The 20,817-nt window shown below is 41.0% G+C and overlaps 1 protein-coding gene across 1 annotated transcript in view; it reads left to right on the top strand.

The window, feature by feature from the left end:
• Window positions 1-20,817, top strand: part of LOC117511146 (spermatid perinuclear RNA-binding protein-like) — a 196,080-nt gene that overhangs the window by 117,852 nt on the left and 57,411 nt on the right. Inside the window, exons 7-8 of the mRNA XM_034171126.1 lie at window positions 20,226-20,321; window positions 20,633-20,744. Coding sequence (XP_034027017.1) covers window positions 20,226-20,321; window positions 20,633-20,744 — 208 coding nt within the window. The remainder of the gene's footprint in view (window positions 1-20,225; window positions 20,322-20,632; window positions 20,745-20,817) is intronic.

Here is a 20,817-nt window from a genome sequence, read left to right as displayed (position 1 = left end):
CAATCTCCAACCTTCCTTTTCTCTCAAAGATTCTTGAGAGGGTAGTTGTAAAACAGCTAACTGATCACCTGCAGAGGAATGGTCTATTTGAAGAGTTTCAGTCAGGTTTAGAATTCTCATAGTACAGGAAACAGCATTAGTGAAGGTTACAAATGATCTTCTATGGCTTCGGACAGTGGACTTATCTCTGTGCTTGTTCTGTTGGACCTCAGTGCTGCTTTTGATACTGTTGACCATACAATTTTATTACAGAGATTAGAGCAGTCATAGGTATTAAAGGCCATTGCGCTGCGGTGGTTTGAATCATATTTGTCTAATAGATTACAGTTTGTTCATGTAAATGGGGAATTCTTCTCACAGACTAAAGTTAATCTATGGAGTTCCACAAGGTTCTGTGCTAGGACCAATTTTATTCACTTTATACATGCTCCCTTAGGGCAGTATTATTAGACGGTATTGCTTAAATTTTCATTGTTACGCAATGATACCCAGCTTTATCTATCCATGAAGACAGAGATACACACCATTAGCTAACTGCAGGATTGTCTTACAGACATAAAGACATGGATGACCTCTAATTTCCTGCTTTTAAACTCAGATAAAACTGAAGTTATTGTACTTGGCCCACAAATCTTAGAAGCATGGTGTCTAACCAGATCGTTACTCTGGATGGCATTTCCTTGATCTCTAGTAATACTGTGAGAAATCTTGGAGTCATTTTTGATCAGGATATGTCATTCAAAGCGCATATTAAACAAATATGTAGGACTGCCTTTTTGCATTTACGCAATATCTCTAAAATCAGAAAGGTCTTGTCTCAGAGTGATGCTGAAAAACTAATTCATGCATTTATTTCCTCTAGGCTGGACTATTGTAATTCATTATTATCAGGTTGTCCTAAAAGTTCCCTAAAAAGCCTTCAGTTGGTTCAGAATGCTGCAGCTAGAGTACTGACGGGGACTAGCAGGAGAGAGCATATCTCACCCGTGTTGGCCTCTCTTCATTGGCTTCCTGTTAATTCTAGAATAGAATTTAAAATTCTTCTTCTTACTTATAAGGTTTTGAATAATCAGGTCCCATCTTATCTTAGGGACCTCGTAGTACCATATTACCCCATTAGAGCGCTTCGCTCTCAGACTGTGGGCTTACTTGTAGTTCCTAGGGTTTGTAAGAGTAGAATGGGAGGCAGAGCCTTCAGCTTTCAGGCTCCTCTCCTGTGGAACCAGCTCCCAATTCAGATCAGGGAGACAGATACCCTCTCTACTTTTAAGATTAGGCTTAAAACTTTCCTTTTCGCTAAGGCTTATAGTTAGGGCTGGATCGGGTGACCCTGGACCATCCCTTGGTTATGCTGCTTTAGACGTAGATTGTGGGGGGTTCCCATGATGCACTGTTTCTTTCTCTTTTTCTCCGTATGCATCACTCTGCATTTAATCATTAGTGATCGATCTCTGCCCCCCTTCACGGCATGTCTTTTTCCTGGTTTTTTCCCTCAGCCCCAACCAGTCTCAGCAGAAGACTGCCCCTCCCTGAGCCTGGTTCTGCTGGAGGTTTCTTCCTGTTAAAAGGGAGTTTTTCCTTCCCACTGTTGCCAAGTGCTTGCTCATAGGGGGTCGTTTTGACCGTTGGGGTTTTTCATATTTATTGTATGGCCTTGCCTTACAATATGGCGCCTTGGGGCAACTGTTTGTTGTGATTTGGTGCTATAGAAGAAAAAGTTGATTGAAGTTGATTGATTGATGATACCCTGAAAACTTGCTAAAACAATAACAAATAATCTGTGTCTGCTACGTTTAATCTACGCGGAATTTAATAAACGCAAACCGAATTTCAGACATATTATATATATTAATCTGGAATAAAGAGGACAAACAATGTTGTAAAGAACAATAATCAAGACGTTAAAGAGCAAACTTCACTTTCCCCCAGAACGACATGATCAGGAAGCGAGCGTAGCTCACAGCAGCTCCCATTGAAAATAACGGAGAGACAGCCTGTGATTCTCGCATGTTTACATAAAACAAACGCAATAACAACGTCTATAAACCCAGAGAAATATTCATGAGAGTTTTAGGCACAATATAAAATAGTTTTATGTTGCGATGTTAATTGTGTTGTCCGTGTGCAGCAGTTAAAGTGCAGCCCGATCAGAGTGTCTCAATGCAGTTCTCAATGTTACTGAGATCTCGCAGCGCGGCGACCTCTTCGAAGTTTTGCGGGATATGAAACGTCAATTGGGCGAATGCTGAAAAAGCTCCACTTCCGTGTTCCGTCATTTTCACAAGAAGACTTAACTTTGCATTCATGTGAGTGGCTAAACTGTGATTATGTTGTGTGAACCAGCGGTGTTTTGCGCTGCCTGCACATTAAAGCCTGAACTATCATTAATTAAACACAGCCACAGACCTTTTAAGTATATTTAACTATGTAAAGATCCTCGATTCATGATGTTTTTCTAAAATTTTTCTAAATTTTGAGGAGCAGATTTTAAAATAATAATAGTCAAGGTTAAACTCTTACAAATACGATTATTATTAAAGAAGTCGTATAGTGCAAAACCAGTAATACCACAAGAGTCAGTATAAATGAGCCCTAAGGCTGACAAATTCAGAAATGTAGACGAAATCAGGAGGGAGGCATAAACTTTTTCACTGCACGATATCAATCTTCACACACACCTATATTCCATAAATCAATATCACAGGACACATTATTTTTCTTAGCCACATATAAACGGATATTGTTTGAGGAATTTATTGCTGACATGTTGCTAATGACAAATGCAGAAGTGTCTGATGTTTATTGTATTTGGTGGATGTCAAACTGTAACAAGGTGCATCTGGCAGGTTTTCTTTCAGACACAGAGAAACGAGAGTGCAGCTAAAAGATGTGAAGTGGAGCAATTCTTGGAAATCAAAGCTCAGAATGTGCTGTCAGATATATATATATATATATATATATATATAAAAACAAAAGTAAAGCTGCTGTCAGCAGTCACTTTAATCTCAGTATTAAAGGAGAAATTGTTACCTTTTTCCTGAGTGTGAAATGTATTCTAGATATCTTCCCAACATCACTTTGGGATTTTGTGTGATAGCAGTTTAGGTGTTGAATCGTGTCACCAACTCGGCGTATCTATAACTGAAGTGGTGTCATTCATCAAACCGCCCAGCTGCATCAAGCTGTTAGGCGTAGATTCATATGATGAAAGTACCTGCTGGACCCTCAGTACTCATTGTGCATCAGATTTCTAAATAAGTGCGACTGAGTGAATGAAGATGGCTGTAGATGGACCTGCGGCAGTTGAAAGGAACGTGCAGTGAGGCTGAAAAATAAATCCAGTGTGCTGGAGAGGAAACGACTGTCAGTGACCAGAGCAGTGTGAACGTCAAACTGTCAAACTGATGCTTTTTAACCATCTACACTGCAGTAGGTCTCATCATCACAAACTGCAGTGCTGTGCGATGCACCAAACACAGATTGGTACCAGCTGCAGGTTTAGCTCCTGCTTCTGTTTCCTGTTGGACTTTATGGAAATGTGAATCAGTGATGGAAGAGTTGACAGAGGAAACTTAATCTCATTGCAGCTGAATTCATTATGTATTTTTCTCAGTGAGTGAAATCTGTGTTTGCTGTCAGAAAACAAAAATATAAAGTAGCTTTCCCCAGTTTGTCTGCACCAGGCATCACAGTGTGTGAATGCCCAATAATGTCAAAGCAAAAACAAAAAGAAAGTTCTTATCATCATGATGTGTCTGACACAGCAAACACATGCACAGGTTAGCAGCTGCTCTAACATTTAAAATGAGTGACCTTAGAAAGAGTTAAGGTACCTTGACACTTGACACGAATTTGATCCCCACACTGGCACGCAATCTGCCGTACTGGAGAGTAAACTCATTGTAAACTGCTGAAAACTGTGCACGGCTTCCTGCAAGTGCGCAAATTTTTTTATAAATGTTCAAAATCTCTGGCATGCATTAATTTTGTAAACTTCACGTGAACGTGGCGCAAACAACTCAAAAACACTGAGCGTCAGTGCGAGTCAGTGCCCTGCATCACAGCACAGCTCATCTAAATGATTGTGACGAGATGTTAAATCTGTCATGAACATAATTTTACAGATACTCATAAAAAAGAATGAAAATTCAGCTGTTTTACCAAGCTATTACATTATAGATATTACAAATAATTACCTTTTAGTATATTCCAATGTATTCTCCACGTCATGAAGTGTACGAGAGAGAGAGAGAGAGAGAGAGAGAGAGAGAGAGAGAAAAGCTGCAGCTGTAGAAAATTCCTCTGTGATTGTGGAAGCGATTAGAGCTGGTTTCATCAGCCAAACTCTGAGAGCAAATGATTAATCTGCTACGAAATAATATTTTTCCAAGTTTGCTTCCTAGAACTCAACAGTGAAGTTCATCAGTAAATTGTCCTAACAATCAAAATGGAACAAAAAAGGGAAATTAATCTCTGAATACTGTAATTTGCCTTTTAAAACAACAGTTGGACTGGATGTTCCTTTCTGGAAAGACAGAATACAGCTCTTCCAGAGGCAGTCTGCCATTCAAAGCTACTTTTGTTTCAGGTGGATTGTGTTTTTCAGCTGTAAGTTCTCTATATGTGTGTGACAGAATCTAATGGTAGCTATCATCCGTCTGCCCTCAGACCGCGCTCCACATCAGTGCTGTGTGGGGTGACGCGTGTCGGCCTCGTGGCAAAGGGCCTCCTGATCAAAGGTGACATGGACCTGGAGCTGGTGCTGATGTGCAGGAAAAAACCCACGAAACTGCTGCTGTACACAATCAGTGCCAACCTGCCTCTCCAGATCCAGGTACGCTCTGTCACACCTGCAGCTCTGCTGTGCCACTCAGCGTTCAGTACCGCACGGATTTCATATGAGACATAGCAGCAAAGCTAAGAAGTGGGGAAGCACTTTGAAAATGTATTTTTCTGATTTTAATAGCAATCAAGAAAGTAGTTCAGTAGGACACAATGCTGGGCTACCAATAAGCAAACGGGCTGCAGCTCTTTTCCATCTAAATCAGACACTCAGTGCTTTACAATGATGCCTCACATTCATTCATCGTGCTGTCATGCAAGGCACTGAAATGTACATGGGAAGCAACATGGACCTTGCTCAAGGGTTCTTACTGATTTTCCAGTCTGCTGCATGCTATCAGTACTTGTATCGAGTAGTAATACAGTAGTGTTCAGAATAATAGTAGTGCTATGTGACTAAAAAGATTAATCCAGGTTTTGAGTATATTTCTTACTGTTACATGAGAAACAAGGTACCAGTAGATTCAGTAGATTCTCACAAATCCAACAAGACCAAGCATTCATGATATGCACACTCTTAAGGCTATGAAATTGGGCTATTAGTAAAAAAACGTAGAAAAGGGGGTGTTCACAATATAATAGTGTGGCATTCAGTCAGTGAGTTCGTCAGTTTTGTGGAACAAACAGGTGTGAATCAGGTGTCCCCTATTTAAGGATGAAGCCAGCACCTGTTGAACATGCTTTTCTCTTTGAAAGCCTGAGGAAAATGGGACGTTCAATACATTGTTCAGAAGAACAGCGTAGTTTGATTAAAAAGTTGATTGGAGAGGTGAAAACTTATACACAGGTGCAAAAAATTATAGGCTGTTCATCTACAATGATCTCCAATGCTTTAAAATGGACAAAAAACCAGAGACGCATGGAAGAAAATGGAAAACAACCATCAAAATGGATAGAAGAATAACCAGAATGGCAAAGGCTCACCCATTGATCAGCTCCAGGATGATCAAAGACAGTCTGGAGTTACCTGTAAGTGCTGTGACAGTTAGAAGACGCCTGTGTGAAGCTAATTTATTTGCAAGAATCCCTGCAGAGTCCCTCTGTTAAATAAAAGACATGTGCAGAAGAGGTTACAATTTGCCAAAGAACACATCAACTGGCCTAAAGAGAAATGGAGGAATATTTTGTGAACTGATGAGAGTAAAATTGTTCTTTTTGAGTCCAAGGGCTGCAGACAGTTTGTGAGACGACCCCCAAACTCTGAATTCAAGCCACAGTTCACAGTGAAGACAGTGAATCATGGTGGTGCAAGCATCATGATATGGGCATGTTTCTCCTACTATGGTGTTGGGCCTATATATATCACATACCAGGTATCATGGATCAGTTTGGATATGTCAAAATACTTGAAGAGGTCATGTTGCCTTATGCTGAAGAGGACATGCCCTTGAAATGAGTGTTTCAACAAGACAATGACCCCAAGCACACTAGTAAATGAGCAAAATCTTGGTTCCAAACCAACAAAATTAATTCCTTGCAGATTTGAAGAAATCATGAAAAACTGTGGTTATACAACTAAATACTAGTTTAGTGATTCACAGGATTGCTAAAAAAGCAGTTTGAACATAATAGTTTTGAGTTTGTAGCATCAACAGCAGATGCTACTATTATTGTGAACACCCCCTTTTTTTTTCTTTTTTTTTTACTAATAGCCCAATTTCATAGCCTTAAGAGTGTGCATATCATGAATGCTTGGTCTTGTTGGATTTGTGAGAATCTACTGAATCTACTGGTACCTTGTTTCTCATGTAACAATAAGAAATATACTCAAAACCTGGATTAGTCTTTTTAGTCACATAGCACTACTGTTATTCTCAACACTACTGTACATACGACGGAACATACGTAAGTAAAATTGCCAAGAATACTGCACATAGCAAAAGTCATTCTTCAGGGAGTTTATACGAAAACATTCTTCCAAATAATCAGGACCTGCAACTATCTGTTTATGAGAAGCCAACAGTAATATTTTTTTTAATGAATTGCGTATCTACGCCTTGCAGACAATCACAGAGGACAAATGAGGTGCAGTCATGTGTGGCTGAGGCAGCCATCAGGGTCTTCAACACCAAAGACCCTAAACTCACACTGAAGATTACCCTCTCCTCCTTAGCCATGAGGGATGAGCATGCCACCACAGATGAAGGTATAGACTCCCCCCCCTACACTCCACACCTCCTGTTCTTCCACTGTTCTTTTTTTAACCTTTACATGACACAAGAGGACAGAGGGCGAGGAAATGAATGAGAAAGGAAGAGATGGGGGACAGGAATGGACATATATGGAATGTGTCAAGGTATAAATATACTGTGACATTCGAGCTTGAAATATGAGGCAATCTAGAGGAAATGTGAAGGATGGTGCATTGAGAGGGCTGAAAGCTGAGAGGGGAGGTGGTGGATGAAGAGGCAAACAGGAAAAAAAATGAGACGGACTGATATCTCGGTCAAGTGTGTTGGAATAACAGATGGCCGGTTAGAGATGATTTCTGAAGGGGATGTGTTGGGTTGGCAAGGGTGAAAAAGGAGCCGACGGTCTCAGGTGTCTTCATGCATCATCCTGCATCTCTGATGAGAGAAAAAGCCATCCAGGGATCCAGATTTAGATTGGGCAAGGTTTTACTGCCATTTTAAAAACAGACAAATTTTAGGATGAAGTTATTATCCAGTTAGTTTTATATTCTAATGAAATGTATCCCCCCCCCCGCCGCTCCAACAGTGAGCATGTTGTTGCTTAAGTGAAGTAATCCCTCATTACCAGTAGTTCAAGCCTCCTCTTGTTGACTGGTTGTCTTAACCTTATGTGTAATGAGGTACCTCTTTATTGTAAATCAATATCTGATGTTTGGCATTATTGCTCCTTCTGTGTCTTTTTTCCTTCCAAAATGTCAATGACATTAAAAATTAATAAAGTGAGTCAGAAGAGAAAGACTGCTGTTATGGAACAGTCTCTTTGTGGCTCAGATACCAGCATAAAAGATTAAATCGAGGCAACGCAAAAGCTATAAAAAATAGTTTTAGCCAAATAGGATAGAAACAGATTTTGTGCAGTCACAATAGACAGAAAAAAAGGGTCCCCCCTTGAGATTAATCAAAACAAATGAGGGCTATCTTTTTTTATGGCTTTTCTTGTATAGCAAGAAGGCAGTTTTCCTCTTCATATATATATATATATATATATAAAGAAAAAAGGTGTAGGTATGAGACTTAAAATCAAGTTAAAAATTGAGATTTGAGACTAACCTGTCATGTAACTATAGTGAGACTTACTTAAACATTTAACATAACATAAGGAAATCATGTGACGCTTATCTTCTGGCACAGTAAATTCCCTTAAGCACCAGCAGCCAGTGTGTGTTATTAATTATTAGGTGTATTGTGTCTTTGTTGAAAGGAATTGATCCAACTTTACATTTCAAAGAAAACACAATGGCTTTAAAAAATCAAATGCATAAATGGCATCATTTCAGTGTTAATACGAGGTCTGTTAGAAAAGTATCCGACCTTTTTATTGAACCCTCGTGCGCATGCGTGAGTTTTTTCATGCCTGTCGGTTGCGTCATTCGCCTGTGAGCAAGCTTTGAGTGAGGTGTGGTCCACCCCTCTCGTCTATTTTTTATTGCGAATAAATGTCTGAATGATTTGGAGCTTTGCTGCATCAATTTTTTTCCAGAAACTGTGAGAGACCTCCAGGTGGACACCGTTCGAAAATTAATATGGCTTTCAGGGACGATTTTATGGGGATTAAACCGATTACGGGGTGTTACTGCCGCTTTAAGGACGGCCCACAACTGCTGAGAGCGCGGCGTGCTCCCAGCCCCCATCGACAGGCTGACACCCCGCTGGAACAACCAGATCATTTCATCATCAACGTGAAAGCTTTGTTGATCCGGGACCTCCTCTGACTTTCACAAAAAGGCAGAAGATGTGGACATCAGCACTTTTTCTGGCACATTCCACTGTTACAGGAGTTTTTTTCATGGAAAGAAAAGCGGAGGGACGCGCCACGGAGCCGATCATTACGCGGGACAAAACCACCTCGGTGTTGGTCTCTCAGGACAGCTTTCAGGTGGATTTCAGACGGATTCCGGTTGCTTTCCCGTCGTGTGAATATCCGATTGTGATTGAGCATGAGCTGGACATGCCAGAACATGTCCCGTGAGGCGTCATCACGGCGTTGCTTTGCGCCGAGCGGCTGCACTGCGACGCGCGGAACTCCTCCGCACGTCTGTCTTAATGTGCCAGAAAAGTGCTGATGTCCATGTCTTTTCACAATTCCTGTGTAGTCAGATGACATACCGGATCAAGACAGCGTCCAGTTTAAAATGAACGGCACATTTCACTGTTACAGGAGTTTTTGTCATGGAAAGAGAAGCTGCTCCACCGCGCGTCGCGGTGCAGCCGCTCGGCGCAAAGCAACGCCGTGATGAAGCCTCACGAGACATGTTCTGGCATGTCAGCTCATGCACAATCACAGTCGGATAATCACACGACTGAAAAGCAACCGACAGCCGTCTGAAATCCACCTTTAAGCGTCCTGTGAGACCAACACCGAGGTGGTTTTGTCCCGCGTAATGAATGGTTCCGTGGCGCATCCCTCGCTCCTCTTTCCATGACAAAACTCCTGTAACAGTGGAATGTGCTGTTCATTTCTAAACTGGACGCTGTCTTGATCCGGTATGTCGTCTGACTAGCACAGGAATTGTGAAAAGACTGTGGACATCAGCATTTTTCGACATGCGGGGAATTCCGTGCGTCGCGGTGGAGCTGCATGGCGCAAAGCAACGCCGTGATGAAGCCCTTCCAGGACATGTTGGGGCATGTCCAGCTCATGCACAATCACAATAGGATAATCACACGACTGAAAAGCAACCGGAATCCGTCTGAAATCCACCTGAAAGCTGTCCTGAGAGACCAACACCGAGGTGGTTTTGTCCCGTGTAATGAACGGCTCCGTGGCGCGTCCCTCCGCTTTTCTTTCCATGAAAAAAACTCCTGTAACGGTGGAATGTATCGAAAAAGTGCTGATGTCCACATCTTCAGCCTTTTTGTGAAAATCAGGACGAGGTCCCGGATCAACGAAGCTTTCACGTTGGAAATGATCTGGTTGTTCCAGCGGGGTGTCAGCCTGTCGATGGGGGCTGGGAGTGCGCCGCGCTCTCAGCAGTTGTGGGCGGTCTTTAAACCGTCTGGATCACTCCTTAATCTGTGTAATCCCCATAAAATCGTCCCTGAAAGCCATATTAATTTTCCGAACGGTGTCCACCTGGAGGTCTCTCACAGTTTCTGGAAAAAAATTGATGCAGCAAAGCTCCAAATCGTTCAGACATTTATTCGCAATAAAAAATAGACGAGAGGGGTGGACCACACCTCACTCAAAGCCTGCTCACAGGCGAATGACGCAACCGACAGGCATGAAAAACTCACGCATGTGCACGAGGGTTCAAGCTTGCCTGACGCAATCACACATGATTCAAATCCATATGTTTTTTGAAAAACATAAAAAGGTCGAATACTTTTCTAACAGACCTCGAATATTTGAGATGACACAATAGGGTCATTCCGTGTCAATTCAACAGAAAATCTGCCAACACGTCTGGACTTTCATGAAACTTGGTGGAGTGATTGGGACATATGAAAAACAGCCAGAACTCAAATATTTTTGCTAAGTTACTCCTAATTAGTGAGATAGGCACTAACAAACTTTTGACTAATTAGCGTGTAGTCGCAAATTTCAAATAGCTGTAACTCAGAAACTATAGCACCTACAGAGTTGGTTCCAGTGTCATTTTAAAGGTCTTGCCTAGCTCTACACGTCTGTGTTAGACCATTCTTCTGGAATCCACCACAAAAATGTTGTAACCAATTATATACTTCAAATGCAAATTCCAAAAAAATATCTCCAACGTTTTTCAGATTTTTACTAGAGGTACATAAGGATGTATTAATTCATTCCTGAAAGTTTTGTGATGGGCACTCTTACAGTTTTAGAGCAGTGAGTAATAATATATTGCATATCTACTCGAAAATTAGCATTCCCAAATGTGTTTTACATGTACAATGTACTCTCATACATAATATGATCTGGGTTTGCTCAGCCCTGCTGTTGACCAAGGCAGGGATGTACATCTGGAGCTGGTCTCCGGGCGCCTAATGGCGACTTCTGCTCCTACTGGCAATTAGGATGGGTTAAATGCAGTAGACACATTTCATTGTGCAGGGAACATGTTCTTCTGTGCATATGACAATAAATTCCTTTGAATCCTTGAATAATATGATATTACTAAGTTGTAATGTACACATGGAGAATACCAATCATATTGTATCCAAAGTAAGACATTTTACATTTTTATCTGTGCTTTAGGGTAATTCCTGTCTACATGTACATGAAAGCATGCACCCAATGTTGAAAATACAAAAACACAAAATTGTGGCATTCTTGGCCATGATTCAGTGTACAAGTACATTTATCATTGAGCACTACATGCAGATTTGTTTTTTTTTTTTTGGTCAGAAATATGAGACATGTTTTGGAGCTTTCTTTGTTGTATTTGGACTTAACTGTAAATTGATTTAGATTTCTCTCAACTGGTTAGATGTTTGAGCTGCATTTCATCCAACACGTTTTAAACCGATTCTGGAAATCACACAATTAACTATTCTGACTCCTTAGTTTACTCTTAAAAAGTGACAGGCGGTTTCTCAAGCCTGTTCTTCATATTGACTACAGGTCTGCGACTGCCTTCACTGCTACTGTAGTTTGAAAGTTTTGGATGTGCATGACAACGAATGCCTTTCTGTTTGAACATATTTAACGTGCATGCTCGCACACTTTTATATGGTTGAAGCATAAATCAAACTTAAGGATGATTCATGGTTTAAAGCTAAAGGAATCTTGATATTTCCATTATCCTGTCAATATGTAAGGTTTTTGGAGGGACCGGTTCAAGGATATGTCTATGGTGAGTAACCCATAAGGATGTTATTAATTTATCTTGATTTATAAACACTTGGTTTTTGCAGTGTAGCTAGCCTTTGGTCACTGACTGTTGGTTTTGTTGCCGTAGCTTCCCAGGTCAAGCGTGCAGTGTGGACTGAGGCTGCCACAGCTGACGAGGTGCCTCCCACTCAGCAGAAGTAAACCCCGGGTACAAGGGGCTCCCCCAACGATTGAATCAAAATAACCCACTCACTGTCTCCCTAAGACATGTTCTTCTACACTCCCCTCCCCCATCCCCTCGCCCCTTTCCTCGTCAACTGAATTTCTCTCTGGGTCACTGTATGCCATGAAATTCTGGTCCATGTCAAACATAAAGCACTCTGACAAAAATGGCTATATTACCCTGCAGCCCTCATTGAAATAATTTTTGTTGTGATTACTGCGGCTCCCCGGGCTGTTGTTGATCTGTTGCTATTGGCTCACAATGACATCCCATAATTTCATGTGGTAAAAACTTTAATTCAATAACAGGATGCCGTGGTCACTAATCAAACTTCCCCATACGTTGATGATCTCATGGAAAATTAAGTGGGGGTTGTCCTTGTTTATGTGGTCTTGACCTCTGATTGATGGTTCCTTCATGGCCTGCCTCTGGGAAGGATGTCCTATCTGTGTGCCTGGAAAATTGGACATTATATATTTTTGTAACAAGTTAAAAAAAAAGAGGGAAAAACACCTCCAGAATGCTGATACATTCCCAGTCTTAAGATCAGAGCTGGTAATACTCTGGAACAGGGTTGGCCAAGTTCAGTCCTCGAGATCTACCTTCCTGACACTCTTAGTTGTCTCCCTGTTCCAACACACCTGAATCCAATGAAAGACTCGTTAAAACCCTGCTAACGAGTCTTTCACTGGATTCAGGTGTGTTGAAACAGGGAGACAACTAAGAGTGTCTAACGAGTCTTTCATTGGATTCAGGTGTGTTGGAACAGGGAGACAACTAAGAGTGTCAGGAAGGTAGATCTCGAGGACCGAACTTGGCCACCCCTGCTCTGGAACATTAACTTAAGTTGCAGTATAATTAGGCTAATTACCATTATATAAGAATGCTATTTGAATATTAAGAAGAAGCAGCTTAGTTGTCATTGTACATACATGAATACATAGAGGAACAGTGGGCAACCACAGTCTGGCACCCGGGAACCAACTGCAGATATAGAGACACTGCCTTGGTTGATGTTTCAACATCTTGAAATGCGCCCTTCATATCTATGTGGGAGTGGCCTCCCTCGCCGTTGATACAGTAGCCTAAAAGGGACATACTTACTCTGTCTTTTGGATTTTGAAGTTGGGCCAGAAGAATGAAGAAAATGGAAGAGAAATCAGCAGTTTCTTGACTGTACGCTGTCTACTGGTTGCGAGTGCAAGTTGAGAAACATCATCTTTATGAAGTGGAGGATCATACATATTGCTTATCCCAAGAGAAAGCAGGACAGCATGAAATCGCATTGCCAAAGAAGTGAAAACATAAAGGGGAAACCATATCGTGACTGATGATGACATCATTCTGTCTGCAACCTCACCACTAGATGGCACTAAATTTTATACACTGCAGCTTTAACAGCTGTTTAAATAGTTACTTAACAAAATTATGAAAGAATCAGTCTTGATAGTCTTGAATTAATTGCTTTTTTCAGGTCTCATTTCCAACATCCATTTATTCTGAGGGATCGAGCTGGTTTAAAAATAAATAAAAATCCTTGGCATGCTACCGGATAAAACAATGCATGCACGTTTAATCGTACCTTAATTAATCCACTCCATTCGCTACAGTTTTCTGAAGGAGAGGTACAGTACACGGAACAGAACTCCCTTAGGTAGCACATGAAGGTCCTCAGTCTTTGGTCTTACAGGAGGAGCGACATGGGACGAAACCAGCGTCTCATCAGCTCCTCCGTTTGTCTGCCACCTCCTCCATCCTTGTTCGGCTTTCACAACGGTCTCTACTGCAACAGACTGCTATACCACACACATCGCTCCTCAGTTCACGCTACTGCTGATGTGTCACATGCACACGGGTAAAGTAGAAGTGAAAAGCTGAAGGTGTAAGGATTAACTGGGCTCGTACCTCTCTAACAGCAGGTGCTGCTTTTACTTATGCTCTCTGGTATGTTTGTAGAAAATAGCTGTTACTTCATCTGCACCAAGCTCACATTCATCACTCATTTGGGTGCCTTTGAATCATTAAGGGAGCCATTCCAGTTAAGCAACATTTCAAGTTGCAAGGTGTTTCTGGAGGAGTGTCCTGGCTGTGGGGCTCTGCAGTGTGGTCTGCAGTCTGTTCCTCTTTTTTGTTGTCTGCTTGATTGTCATAAAGTGGGAATCCCTTCACTGCTCCCAACAAGAAACAACCTTTACTTTCTTTCCAGGGTGGCGCTCTCACGCTCAGATGTTTATGTTGTCATTGTCATCTGCTGTCACTGGTTTTTCTGCTGTCATTCTCCCATGGCTCAGCCTTCAGTCATGGCAGGAGTGCTCCCCACAGGGCCATGGTGTGGAGACCATTTCAGTCGAACATAAACATCTGATCCACACTGCAAGAGTGAAAATATTAGCATGGCACCCCGGAAAACTAAGTTGAATTTCTAATGCGTCTGCAGTGTTTTCTAGCTTTCCACATTCTGTGCAGCAAAAACATTTCAAGTCAGACTTATTTCTTCTAAATCTAAAACTGGGCTTTTGGTCTTTCAGCCTTTGTCATGCTCTCATTTTCGTCCTGCACCAAATTTGATAATACACTAATCTGGCATGCCCCATCGCTTTCAGCCACTGATCTGCATCCAGAGTGAGACTCCGGGCGAGCAGCAAGACACATGTGCTCACATCTACTCCGGTTCCTCCCGGCAGTACTGTGAAAGATCCTGCCTTGTGCATGAGAACACTACCCAATGAAATTTCACAGAACCTCTCAAATTTTCCCCTTCACCTTGCTCATTCAGACAGATCAGTGGAATTGCATTATACCTAATTAGCTGCTGCTACCTGTGTGTCTGTGTGAGGGCGGGAGATCGGCATAGTGACACGCCGTCTGTCGTTTCTCATTGTGTTTGTTTCTACAGGTGAGGGAGCTGAGGATGAGGACAGGCAGAGAGAGGAGGAGGAAGAGGAAGAGGAGGAGGAGGAGGAAGATGGCCTTGATAAGCATAAGTGCCAGGCAGCGTTGGCATCGCTTCGACATGCCAAGTGGTTCCAGGTAAAGTTTCGGCACATTGACGTATTTTTAATAACCTTAAAATGGCTTAATCAGAATAACACACACACACAAAAAACATAGGCACAGCAGAAGTGGACTACCATTTAGTTTTTTGAATTCCAAGCAAACATCTTTAAACCAGTGATTGGTGAAAAATTGAAAACCATACTGCCTTTGGAATAGTGAACAAAATGTGTTTAAAAGGAACCCCAACTATAAATACATGTTTATTCTATATGACTTGTGATATTAGTAACATAACTATGGGAAAAAAATTGCAAAAATAATGTCAGGTTTTATGATATTTTAAGAAACTTTATTTCTACGTAGATTGCCATTGTTGTTTGTAACGCAATGCATTCTGGGTAGTGACGTCAAACGGGGGCAGAGCATCCCGTGTTTACATTACAACTAGCGGCGATTAGCAGCAATGGGCTCCTCTGTTCACCCTTTTCAGTTCGAACCAGAGCGTGATCTGCAGTGTGAAGAAGAGAACTTTGAAAATACTGTCAGAAATGAAGATCAGCGCTCTGATCAAGCAAGAGTTGGCCATTGTAGGTGGTGTCTGTGTGGGGGCTGCTTGCCGATGCCGACAGAGAAAGAGAGAGTCTGCTGCTCTTTCGCGTGTTTTAGTCCTATTTTCACTAGTTACTCGTGGACGATTTTTCTTCTTGTGGGGAAATATGATGGGCACTGCATCTGGTTTAAGACGTCGTTTGTATCCAGAAACACCAACAAGCTCCCTCATTAGCTGAGGTCGATGAAAAGCCTCAAATGCATCCGCGTTGAAGTGACGTGAGCACAGCCGCGGGTCTTTCGGCAACTGCACTCTTCCACAAGCATCCTCCAACTTTTTCCTTAACTTTGTTTCTTTTGGAAAGCAGTGAAGGCTTACCTCGCTTTCTTTGTTGCCCTTAGACTGAAAATTGCATCCAAAAGCCGCGCAATGTGGCATTTTATCTCGGTAGAAGAACTAGCTTTAACACTGTTTTTGCTTGCATGAAAGATATCAGAAACCTTTCCACGTCATCACCCCAGAATGCATTGCGCAGGCAAAAGCATGGCGGCCGCATTGTATTTAAATACGTGATACATAAACGCTATTTTATATCATTCAAGACTTGTTTATGCACTTCTAACTATATATTATAATAGCAAACGTCATTGTTTCAATTTTTTGACAAATTTGATGTTATAGTCGGGGTTCCTTTTAAAGTGAAAATTCTTTTAGTTATCAGTAAAAATATGTACTGGATCCACTGTGGTGACAACCAAAAAAATGCAAGAGCAACCAAGAGAAATTATTTGTTAAATGTTAGACATTACATAAAATCATTACACTTGCCAACACAATTTTTCTTGCATGGAGTTTTTGAACGGATTTTGGGTAATTTGGGGGTGTTGAATCTGAATCTGGTTGTAGTTTTTGTCAGTCACATCACATTTTTGAGATATGAAAACATATTTCTCGTATCAAGCATTGATACAAAAGCTGCAATCATGCACACCTCTTCGGTGACATGAACGATATTACAGCTTTTGTTCACATTTTGCAAACCTGGTTTAAAAACTATGCTTTTGAAGCTGCTTTTATGCACTTGTTAGTGAATGAGCAACTTTTGCGTAATCCATCAATAACGAACATGCAGATTGCAAAAAAAAAAAAAAAGTGATGTGATGGAGTAAATCTGAGCTCAGATTCAGATTCAGCACTCCAAAATTACTCTAAATCATTTCTCAAAGTCCATGCAAGAATTTTTATTTGTTTTTTTGTGTAGACCAGTGTTATTATTTTTTTCCCCCCCAGAAAACCAAGTTGATGTCTTTAAAGCCCTGTTCTCACTTTCATGGCTGTGCATTGTGGAAGGTCACAACCCATAAACTTAATAAGTGGCCTATTTTATTGAAGAGAAATACAGTAGATGAGTAAGAGAGTCAGAAAACAGCAGTGAAAATGTTTTTTTCCTCCCAGCGTAGTAAGCGGAAGAACGTGGTTGATGTTCTGAAGGATGCAGTCATGAAAAGATTCTTGACAGAATCCGTTTTCAGATGAGCTGCGCCTCATCTCTTCTGCCTGAACTGGGAAAACCGCTTCATTACTGAGCAGGCAGGAGCGGAAGCCTCAAGGTAAAGGTGAAGCTTTGAGCCTATTTCATGAGAGAAGAAACGCTAAATGTAAAGTAGGACGTGTAACCAACTGATGTTTCATAACATCAGCTGCAGCTATCCAGAAATTTCTAACAAGAGCAGTTTCAATTCTCTGTAATTACTCTGCCGAAATTAACGGGAAGATTTTCAAATTTATAAATCATCATGTTTTATTAATTTAAAAAATATTTTATAGCCCTATATAAATTATTTGAGCTAAACAGGATGCCATGGATTTATATTTTACTATTTTGTTTTGTTTGTTTTGTTTTTAGTGTTGAATGCAGACATAATAATTTTAATTTGTGTATAATACTGTATATCAACAACTATATGTTGTAACATGGAGCAGCCAAAATAGGATTTTACAAATAGTAAATTCATCACACCACCATGCCCCCCCCCCCCCCCCCCCCCCCCGGGCCATCGGCGCCAGTGGTGGACTTGGTTAACGTTTTCATTAGCTAACTTTGAAAACCATTACCAGACCAATTACCTTCTGTTAAATGTGTTTACGCTAACTTTAAGTTCTCTAACATTTTTCTGAATACAGTTTAATGGTCAAAGAATTTGTAAACTCTCAGATCATCCATGTTTGTTCCTGTTGGAGCTTATGCAGTGTGCATCACGGAACACGTTATTGATAGTTGTTCCAATTTCAGAGAACATATCGTTATTAATGTTTACATTTTTGGACCACTTATTTTTTGTACAACCCCAATTCCAATGAATTGTGTAAATAAAAACAGAATACAATGATTTGCAAATCCTCTTCAACCTATATTCAGTTGAATACACCACAAAAACAAAATATTTAATGTTTAAACTGATAAACTTATTTTTTTGTGCAAATATTTGCTCATTTTGAAATGGATGCCTGCAACACGTTTCAAAAAAGCTGGGACAGTGGTATGTTTACCACTGTGTTATATCACCTTTCCTTCCAACAACACTCAATAAGTGTTTTGGAACTGAGGACACTAATTGTTGAAGCTTTGTAGGTGGAATTCTTTCTCATTCTTGCTTGATGTATGACTTCAGTTGTTCAACAGTCCGGGGTTTCCGTTGTTGTATTTTGCACTTCATAATGCCCCACACATTTTCAGTGGGCGACAGGTCTGGACTGCAGGCAGGCCAGTCTAGTACCTGCACGCTTTTACTATGAAGCCACGCTGTTGTAACACGTGCAGAATGTGGCTTGGCATTGTCTTACTGAAATAAGCAGGATACTTGGATGTACCTTTCAGCATTGATGGTGCCATCACAGATGTGTATGTTGCCCATGCCATGGGCACTAACACACCCCCATACCATCACAGATTCTGGCTTTTGTACTTTGCGCTGGTAACAATCTGGATGGTCTTTTTCCTCTTTTGTCCAGAGGACACGATGTCCATGATTTCCAAAAACAATTTGAAATGTGGACTCATCAGACCACAGCACACTTTTCCACTTTACGTCTGTCCATTTCAAATGAGCTCGGGACCAGAGAAGGTGGCGGCGTTTCTGGATGATGTTGAGGTATGGCTTTCGCTTTGCATGATAGAGTTTTAACTTGCACTTGTAGAAGTAGCAATGAGCTGTGTTAACTGACACTGATATTCTGAAGTGTTCCTGAGCCCACATGGTAAGATCCTTTACACAATGATGTCAGTTTTTAATGCAGTTCCGCCTGAGGGATCGAAGGTCACGGGCATTCAGTGTTGGTTTTCAGCCGTGCCGCTTACATGTAGAAAGTTCTCCAGATTCTCTGAATCTTCTAATTATGAACTGTAGATCATGGAATCCCTAAATTCCTTGCAATTGAACATTGAGAAACATTGTTCTTAAACTGTTGGACTAGTTTTTCACACAGTTGTTCACAAAGTGGTGATCCTCATCCCATCTTTGCTTGTGAACGGCTGAGCGTTTTGGGGATGCTCCTTTTATACCTAAGAACCTTTTATACCTAATACCAGTCTTTTGTTACCCCTGTGCCAGCTTTTTTGGAATGTGCATCCCTTTCAAAATGAGCAAATATTAAGTCTTATCAGTTTGAACATTAAATATCTTGTCTTTGTTGGTGTATTCAATTGAATATAGGTTGAAGAGGATTTGCAAATCATTGTATTATGTTTTTATTTACATTTCACACAACATCCCAACTTCATTGGAATTGGAATGGTATGTATGTGTGTGTGTGTGTGTGTGTATATATACATATATATATATATATATATATGTATGTATGTATGTAAGTCATCCACTGCTGTCCTCTGCATCCTTTGCTGCCGTAACTGTTAGCTACACGTTTTGCAGTACTAGATTGTTACCCTCTCCAAGTGTTGCCGGATTGAACCACGTTTAATAATCCTGCGCAGCAGTCCTGTTATGTTTTTCTGTATAGATATAAGTTCCTCTCTTGCGTTAGCATTAGCAGCCCATTTTTGCTTCTTCTCTGTGTGTCTTCTAAATCACTTTCCAGATGGACAGTAATTCATGAGGACCTGGGTGGTCTGACTGGTTCTGACAGAATATTGTAGCCAAATGTCTTGTTGTTAAACACAAACTACTAAACTGATGTTTAATAGTGAATGTTGGCTTTATGATATGCTAAAAAAAATCTATGCAAGTGGCCACTTGCTCATATCGTCTTCATATCCAAATGTGTTTGATTACAGAGCTATTCCTCCACATAACTACATTTATATAATAAGGCAGTTTGTGGTAACTTAAACCAATTAAAAAAAAAACGTATTTATTAGTAATTTATCGGTTTAGTGTTATTACTGTTAACGTTTCAGTTTGTGAATTAGCAGTCATCAAAACTAAGCTTTTGGTTTACTGGCCACACACTGACTGTAGGACATCTGTCAAGTTAAACATGAAGTGTAGTTGCTTGTAAATGGTATTGGAAACATACTGAAGCTTCAGGTGTTATTCCCATTCCATTTCCACCACTGTGGAATGGCGCATGTTATCAGCGTCCGTTACACACTCAGGCTGCTGTCTTATTGAAATTCTCCTCATGCTGTCAGTAAGTTTTGTCTGTCTGTCCCTTTAGGCTAGAGCTGCAGATCTGAAGTCCTGCGTCATCGTTTTGCGAGTTCTAAGAGAGATGTGCAATAGACTGCCTGAGTGGCAGCGTCTCAAAGGATGGGTACGTGATGGTGACACATTCAGAATAACTATTCAAAACGTGCAAGAATAATGGGACCCTACCAGAGAAGCATATAAGCAGTAACTTTGTACAACAAAGAGTAGCGAGCATTCAGTACCAGACAGTTCTGAACAAAAGTAAACAATAGAGAAACTGTACTTTTCAGGCATTGCGCTCTCAGACAGAATAAAATCCTGTGTGAATTTTTATGAGCTAAGGTTGCTTTGCATGAGATTGTATTTGTGCAGGACAAATGTTTAATGGGTATGGATCAAACCGATTTTGATTGCCTTCTCCCTCCACCTCTGCAGCCTCTAGAGCTGATCTGTGAAAAAGCCATAGCCACCTGCAACAGGCTACTGGGACCTGGAGAAGCTCTGCGTCGCGTCATTGAGTGCATTGCATCCGGAATTCTCCTGCCAGGTCAGTGGTCACTTCTTTTCAGGCAACTCAAAAATGTGTTCTCATCAGTGTTCGCAAGCCTTTTCTTGTCAAG

This window comes from Thalassophryne amazonica, chromosome 5 (assembly GCF_902500255.1).
Source record: "Thalassophryne amazonica chromosome 5, fThaAma1.1, whole genome shotgun sequence".
In the NCBI taxonomy this organism is placed as follows: Eukaryota; Metazoa; Chordata; class Actinopteri; order Batrachoidiformes; family Batrachoididae; genus Thalassophryne; species Thalassophryne amazonica.
This window is presented reverse-complemented; position numbering and strand designations above follow the sequence as displayed.